This window comes from Ammospiza nelsoni, chromosome 1 (genome assembly GCF_027579445.1).
Source record: "Ammospiza nelsoni isolate bAmmNel1 chromosome 1, bAmmNel1.pri, whole genome shotgun sequence".
NCBI classification, from domain to species: domain Eukaryota; kingdom Metazoa; phylum Chordata; class Aves; order Passeriformes; family Passerellidae; genus Ammospiza; species Ammospiza nelsoni.
The window spans coordinates 33,267,508-33,275,928 of record NC_080633.1 but is presented as its reverse complement, the minus strand read 5'-3'; the positions used below and the strand labels follow the sequence as shown (position 1 = coordinate 33,275,928).

The 8,421-nt window shown below is 40.0% G+C and overlaps 1 protein-coding gene across 3 annotated transcripts in view; it reads right to left on the bottom strand.

Annotated features, from left to right (window-relative positions):
* Positions 1-634: 634 nt before the first annotated feature.
* Positions 635-8,421, bottom strand: part of PALS2 (protein associated with LIN7 2, MAGUK p55 family member) — a 58,993-nt gene continuing 51,206 nt past the window's right edge. For all 3 annotated transcript variants that reach the window (XM_059480119.1, XM_059480111.1, XM_059480129.1), the window contains exon 12: positions 635-7,538. In XM_059480119.1, the coding sequence (XP_059336102.1) occupies positions 7,362-7,538 (177 nt within the window). In that variant the 3' untranslated portion in view covers positions 635-7,361. The remainder of the gene's footprint in view (positions 7,539-8,421) is intronic.

Here is an 8,421-nt window from a genome sequence, read left to right as displayed (position 1 = left end):
GACTCCAGGCTGGCCTCACATGGAAAATGCTTTTCAAGCTTAGATGTGGTCTTCCCTAGCAAAGGAGGGGGTAAAAGACCCTTAGGGTGCTTCAGAGGAGGCTGAAGCTGGTCTGATGAAGGGTGTGATTTCACACCCTGATTTAACCTCCCCAAAGTCCTGCTTCCCTTTGCCTTGCCCAGGAGGAAGGTTGGAGAATCCATACCTTTGAAATGCAGGAGGAGGTCAGCAGCCTTTCAAGGAGTATGTGCTGCCTGCAGAGGCCAGCAGGCTCTGCCTTGCTGCCAGTCCCCAGCACCTGCCTCCTTCCAGCTGCCCAGATCCCTCCCTGGGCTTTGTCCACTGGCCCATTCCAGTGTGGGCCCAGGAGATGGACTCCCTCTGAGCTGCACTGCTCAGAAAATCACGTGCCCACATTCAGCAATGACGACATTCCCAGGGTCTCCCTGTGCATGGAGTGGGGATTTGGCACATTCATGAACAGGGAGATAAACAAGACTAACTGAAAAGCTGCTTTTATGTAAGTGGAGCACCAAAATCCAAAGATAAAAGGCAGATTCAAAGACTGGTCCTTGATACCTTACGTGGCTTAAATGCAGACTATGACAAAAAAAAAAATCAGAGAAAAACCCAATTACATTTTTTCAATATTAAATCTTTATTATATACAAAAATATTTTGTTGGGAATTAACAGAATTTCATCATTTGTACATTAACATTTTTATGTTTGGCTGTGTTTATTGTGAAAATATTAGCTGTGAAAAAGACAAGGTGGGGGAGGGTCTTAGAAAACAAGTCACAATTTAAAAACATCCCACATAGTAGCTGACTTTATCAGTATGAAGTCACAATGCTAACAAGTCCCATATCCTAGGCCTGCTCTACAGTACTGTATTCAAACAATTAAGTACTAAATAATTTCCAGGTTTATATTAAAAAACTCAGCTAATTCAGGTTAAGATTTTTCTTGTAGGAAGTTTTCAGCTAAAGAAACTATTTTTTACAGGAGAGCAGTTTTGGAAGTTTTACAAATTCAAATCCAGGTTAATTTAATATACTGTAGAAATAAAAAAAAAAACAAAAAAACAAAAAACCCACGAAACAAAAAACCATGAGAGCTTCCAACTGGCAAAACCAGTTGTGAGAAAAGCAAGGTAAGGAAATGCCTGGTGAGAGAGCACTAATACACATTTAAACCCAAACACAACCAAGATCCTACAGTTCTTAGCCTGGTGTGAGGGTGGAGAGCAGCAACTTTCTTGTGTTTTAAGCCCCACAGAAGCAGTTCCCCTCCCTACACCACAGTGCACAAATGTTACATATGGGCAACACAGGGGGAGTGGGGAAGGGATGCTCAACATGCATTTTCCTAGGGGGAAACAATATATTTAAAGAGTTATCTCCACACATAATTGTGTACAAGACCTAAACCCACAAAAATCAGTCAAAACCTTTTTTTTGCCTGTACAAAGCAGCACTGTTCATTTTGCTTTATGCTATGGATCATGTGAGAAGTCAGGTAACAGAGAGATGGGATTTTTGGAAGAGGCTCTGCTGTACTCAGGTAAATGTTGGCTGCTTGTGGAGTAACCAACAGTTGGCTCAGCCATGGGAACAACCAGAATTGCATGGAAAAGTATTAGCATGGAGCTACTGACATGAAAAGGAAGAGGCGAAATGGGAGAAAGTGTTTCCAGGACTACTTTAACTCTGTTACCTGACCACTGTCCTAGCAGCAAAAGGAACTCCATACCCAATGAGCAAAAGAAACAGTTCCAAATACCAAGAAAAAAATTACTTCAAGTGTCACTTATTCTATAAAATATAAATATTGCTGAGCCCCTGCTAATAAATTCCATTTGTAGGTGAAGCTACATCACAGCCGTCACCAAGCTGGGGTTTGTTTTTAGGCCTGTACCAGTAAATCCCAGCTACAGTACCAGCAAATGAACTGAGAATTCAGCAGCTGACAATGTAACTGTGGAACAGGATCCCACTGCAGAGAACTCAGGTAATTCAGTAGACACTGCCTGAATTGTTTGCAGCATTTACCCCGAAGTTTTATTTATATATGTATATATATGGGTGTTTGTGTGTGTGGGCACAAGCACGCTTTTAATACGATCAGAAGCCAAAGCTGCCTGTAAAAATAACCAAAACTGATTATTTTACAAGTGTTTTCTATTTTTATTTTTAGGATCTGTCTTGGGCCTAAAACCAGTAAGTTATACAAGTCCTAAATACTGATGTTTTTGTTAACTACTATTTCCTCTATACGACACAAGTTGAGAATCCCAGACAATTTCCACTAGCAAGCCTGTTAAACATATGTGAAAACTAAGAAGTACAGGCCAAAAAAGAAGAAACCCAGGGAAAACAAAAGGAAGGGCCAGGACTTCACTTCAGCACTGTCAGTCACAACAGTCCACCAGAGAAAGTAAATTAAAGTAGCCTTAAGGATAGAACCCCTTTCAGTGGCCCAGGAGAAGTTTTTATTGCAGGGAGAGGAGGGTGCTGGGAGCTGAGGGGTATTTAAGGCAAGAGGCCCAGCAGACTGCGAGTCTTTGATCCAGTACCCACTACACAGACACCAATAAAATCATCTCACCACTTCTGCAAAGTAGCATCATGAATTTTGGCAATAACCATGTGGTACTTGAACTCTTTGGACTTTGGGTGAGGCAGGGAACCCCGCATGAAGCAAAGAGCCTGTACAGATGTGCAGGACATGGGACAGAGCCCAGCTGTTGGTTATCCCAGAGCTGCCCCCACAGGCACAATGGGCAGCGGGGCAGCTGCTGCAGGAGGCACTGTCCATGCACTGGGACACGGCCTCAAGGTTCAGTAGGAGCAGAGAAGCAACAACCTCCAGGAAGCCTGGCTGGGAAACCATGGGAGAGGTGAAGGGAGTTTATGTTCACATGATTGGCTCATGTGTAAGCACAGGTAAGAACCCAGTTCCTGATCTCTGGAGCGCTCTGCTTGATCGCTGTCCGCTGGTCCTTGAGCATTGCAGAGGCCCACTGGGCTCAAGGGGGTACCTAGCCAGGGATTTTCTGTGTTTCAAAGAGAAAGAAGTTTCCTATTTCTTAGCTGAATCACCCTCTTCAAAAAACAAACCCAAACCCAGGTGACTTCCTGAGCGCTGAGCTGCAGGCAATTTGTAAGCAAGTCACTTAGGTAGGATTTTAGAAGATGCAGCGAGTAGAGAGGATGAAAGAAAACGACGTCACAGTTTGAGCTCAGCCAAGATGTGACCGTTTATATAAACAGAAATTCAAAAGCAATGAGCTGATCTGCCATCCTGCTCCACAAAGCTTTTGTACAACTAAGTACACAGAGCTGCCCTGAGCCGAGAACACGGCACAAGTCACAGATACTGCCTTGGCTATGAACTTGATTTTCCTTGCCTATGAAGATCTGTGATTCTGCTCCATGTTTATCTTTGTTGCAAAGGTTTGCAGAACATTTTGAAAGACCTTTATAAATCTATGCAAGATGATGTATTCCATTATAATTATCCCACTAAACTTGGACTGCATCTTGATGCAGAACCTAAAGCAGACCTGCTATAACACTTGGAGACAGCAAGGTCATCACCTGGGTACACAATGCACCACAGTATTTACAGGAGAGTTGAGACTGGTGCACACTTAAGTGAATTTTTGGTGAATTCAGGGAAATAACTTAGAGGTCTTGGCATACCGACTGTACTTCTATGTATAACTTTTCATTCACGGGGCAACTACAGTGTTTCTTCTATAAGTCTCTATATGTACAGAATTTTACAGCACCTCATGCACTGTCCAAAACAGATAGAAATTACAGATAAATATAGTTTTTTTTTTTAGATTGAAATATCTGTATATTTAGAAAAATATACATTAGTAAACACAATAAACCAGGTAGAGAAGTGTACCAGTTCTAAAGTCTCACATGCAGGTAACATTTCTGGATTAAGTCGTGGTAGCTTAGTAATGTGATAACCAACATGAGCATTTTTTGTTTTACCATCCACATACATATACACAGACAACTATTTGATAATTTACTTTTCCTAAACTACTTAAATATTTATCTTGTGATACATACCACATATCTTAAACATTTAGCAGCATCTTCACCTCGCTCAGACACACCTATTGTACTCTTTAACAGTCAATGTAATGTTTTCCTGTTAGAGTCTGGAAAATGAATGTTTAGTACAGAATGAGATAACATGAAATCCCAGTTATTTTAACTCCTCCCAAAAAGCTCCAAATAGCTGTTTTATGAAATGTTTTTGCTTGCTCAAAATGAGCCTCTCATAGTGTCTTCTCCCCTAATTGCACAATGTACAACAGCTGATGCAGCACACCCTGGCAGGTAGGGACTGTCACAGCTGTGGACGTGACTGAAACAACACCAGCATTTCAAGAACCTCCAAGAACATCCCTTTTAAAAAATAGTAACTGTTTTTCTCATTCCAGTCATTCTACCAGGTGGGGACAAACTAAGCAAAGTATCTGATGAAAATCTGACTATGCCAAAACCCAAAACTACCACAAAGAAACAAAGCAATCTCCCTCCCCCTCTCACCATTAAACAATCCAATGTGAGCACTCAAGCTTTAACACACAGATGCACAGGGTGTGGTGTTTGGGTTTGGGTTGTTTCCCCCCCCAACCTGGAACACAGACAACCAAATCAGACCTGCAGATACTTCCACACCATCTTTGTGCCAACCCAAGCAAGTCACCTTCTCTTACTGCTTCAGAACTGCACTGCAGAATTGCTCACTGCCATCTACATCACCACCACCACCCAAAGCTCAGCCACAATACCCCACCTCCTGACTTAAACCCACAGAGTGAACCTGAAGCAAACATTCAAGCTTTAGGCTTTAGCAAATATGTGACTATTCTGGAGATTGCTAACTAGGGAGACTTTTGACAGTATTCTCCCTGGGATGGAAACAGAATGAGCAGAGAGAAGCTTTCCTGACTACACCTTGGTGGCTGTGTTTCATGTGTTTGGTTCAGTAAATTTACAGAAAAAAGATGAAAATAAGTGATGTCTGCAATATGAAGTACTGAGGTGTGTAAACTGAAGAATCTTCTCATTCCATTCATTGGGGAAGAGTGAAGTCAGCCCACTTTTGGCATCAGAAAGAAGGGTATATTTCTAACTCATAATGAGAAGGCATCTTATCTGTCCAGACAGCCTATCTTATTTACAGCATATGGAGGACTCCCATGACACAGTACACAAACACAGTTCAGCCATGTTCAGCACAGTGCCAAAAGCAAACCACTGAAATAGCCAAGCAACAGCCCTGCTGTCATTTGCTGCTACACACCACACTCCATCCACTTCTCAAAGCAGCCTCTGAGCAACAGGATCACAGAATGTGTCTCCTGAGAAAGAAAACTGCAAGTCCCATGCTGGTGCCACAACTGAGAGCTCTGCCAAACTTAAAAAAAAAAAAAAAAACAACAAAAAAACAGAGAAAACACATCCTGGAAAGCATAACAATAAAAAAGCAGTGGTACAAATTTTCCTTAGAGAATTTCATGTTCCCTCTGAAAAACATTTTGAAATCTCAGTATTAAGTGCCAGGAAGATCTCCTGTGCTACACACAAGTTTAACTAACATTTTCCACACACACACTGGGATTTCAAGCCTCCTCTGTCCCTCTTCCCCCACAACAACCAACTTTACAGGCTGTGTAAAAACCATCTGTTGCATACGGGTGTTTTGAGGTTTTTTCAAACAGTTTTCCTCTACTGCATCCACTCAACTTTTTCTTTTCCTTGTGCACATAAAAGTCTTTTGAGAGCCACAGGAAGCAATGCTGTTTTACAGTGCCTAAGCCTGTCTTCCTCCAGAAACAGCTCTGAGGAAGATGCCTTTTGATAGCATTCTGGGTCACACTTTGGTGTTGAAAAGGAATCCAGAGCCAGGTGCCTGTCACCAGATGGAAGAGGAATTAAACAGATGACTTCAGTTTAGACACCTAAGCCAGTAGGTGATGGTGAATGTGACTATATACAACAGCTGACAACGTCATATAAAACATGGTCACAAAAAGAGCTCATTTGAGCAACAGGCTGTATTCTCCTTCTGTTCCCATTAATTTACATCAGCTTAAGTTTTGATCAATGAACCTGAACCTAACCTAATATGAATTATATCAATGAGTGTACTGAGGGGAGAATTGTCACTGAAAAGGAAATACACTGTAAACGAAAAAACCTATAAACAACATTGCTTTTTAGCAGTAAGCTTCCAATTCACAAGCTATCTAATGAAAAAATGCAATTAAAAACAATGTAAGAAAAAGCACAGAAATGCCATTACACAACACTCAAAATACAGCAGTTGATCACACACAAATATTTAAAAGATAATTTAGAACCCAGCTAGACATCACAGGAAATGAAGCCACAGATCACTACACAAATACAGAACAATGTCCTAGGAAAAGAAAATGTCTTTTTTTTTTCTTTTTTTTAAGCAATGTGTTTTCACAAGTGTGAATAAATAGTCCTAAACATTAAGTGTCACCTACAAGGCTCCACATTATCAGGTTCTCTCTCAAGCTACTTCACCATTATTCAAATTGCACTGAATTACCTTGCCTATGACTTTCTAATGTCAGTACTTCAACTGTAATGGGCTAACAGGTTGGCTCCCAAGAAAGCATAATAAGCAGCTTGCAAGGTATTGCTCTATGTTATTTTAGGAGACAGATAGAAGGGAATCTACACAAAAGTTATCTAAATCAAGAGATATCAAGAACTTTTGAAACATCAGGAATGCACCAACATTAAGCTGAAAGCAGCTGGAGCAATGGACCTGTGTTTTTGTTACTGCTTTGATTATTTAAAATTCTGCTCCCATGAAATTATTATTTTTTGAAGAAGAAAAAAACCTCAAAGAAATTAGTGTTCCTTCCTAATAAGAGCTATAGACTTTTGATCAGTTAAACACTGACATTAACAAATTTTACAAAAATTGTTTCAAGTATCCTTTTTTAATCACAGTGAAAATGTAAGACCAAGATGTAAATGTTGAAGTGAATGAAAGTTTCTTAGATGAAAAAGGCAAAGATACTAAATCAAAACATAGAAAAATGCTTAAACGCATTTCCTTCATGTGATATGAATAGAAAGGTTATCTGTAAAAAGTTAGAAAAATTAAAATAAATTACATATTTAAGTACACTTTCTCTTCAACATTTTTATAAAAATTCAGAACAGTGTACTTTTGAATATACACAGAGTAAAAATGCACAGGTGCTGTAGGTTATCATCAGTATCTACATGTCACGTTTGCTGCTGCTGACTTTATTTGTTACTGCAGCTCCCTCTGGAGCACTCAGTAGACCCAGCTGATGGGGACCCACTGGGGCTCCAGCCTCAGTCTCTCGATGGCCGTCTGCAGCTTCTCGAAGGCTTTGTCCAGGTTGTCATTTACAATGGTCAGGTCAAAGTAGTGGTTGTACGCTCGCTGGATCCGCGCGCTCTCATCCACTGTTTTTTTCAGATCAGTGTCCTGTGCAAGAGATTTTTAAGGATTAGTGAATCTAAATCTTACTAAAGATTTAAAGATAAGACTTGGCAAATCCTTAGAGATGCAGGAGAAGATCCCTTCAGTACATACTGCAACTGACTATTTAAAGCTAGATACCACCTACATTTTAAAAATAAGGAAAGTTCATTTATAATACATTCACACAGAAATTGAGCTAAAATACATTGCAAGGGCTGAGAAAGTTCTGAGTGGTGTCAATAATGTTAAATATGGCAAGCAAATGTTTGCCAACCTTACAATTTTGAAGAAAATCAATAGAAGCATGTGAACTTGGGCTGGTGTGCACAGGGAGTAGTTAATCACTTTGTAAGGGCAACTGATGATCCAACCAGAATAAAATTAATGCTTTAGGAATGACTGGGTCAATCAGTTTTGTAAATATATTTGTGTCCCTTTTATTTCCATAGAAGACATCAAAAAACCCCCAAGATTTTAAATTAGGATGAAATGAAAGACAATTTCTAGCAGAATAAAGCTCTAGAATACCTTATGGCTCTTAGAGACAACATTTTAGCCTAGCTCACCTGACATCAGTCCCTCATTTGTAAACTACTGCAACATTACTGTAGTCCAGACCTGAGCTGCAAAGTATGCAAATTTATTCCTACATGATGAAGCCTTTATAAAGTGCCTACATTCATTAAAAATTCCTCTCAATTTTTGTGCAACAGCAATTTTTTGGAAGTAGTTTTGAGATTTGTCTCCCTTTACAGTAATTATTTCAATATTTTCAAGTCCTTATACTGCTGTCAATATAAAAACCAAAATGAAAAACCAAGTTTGTCAATAGCCTTTCCTTCACAGTGAATGAAGGAAACAAGTAAAGGTATGAACCCAAGAGCCA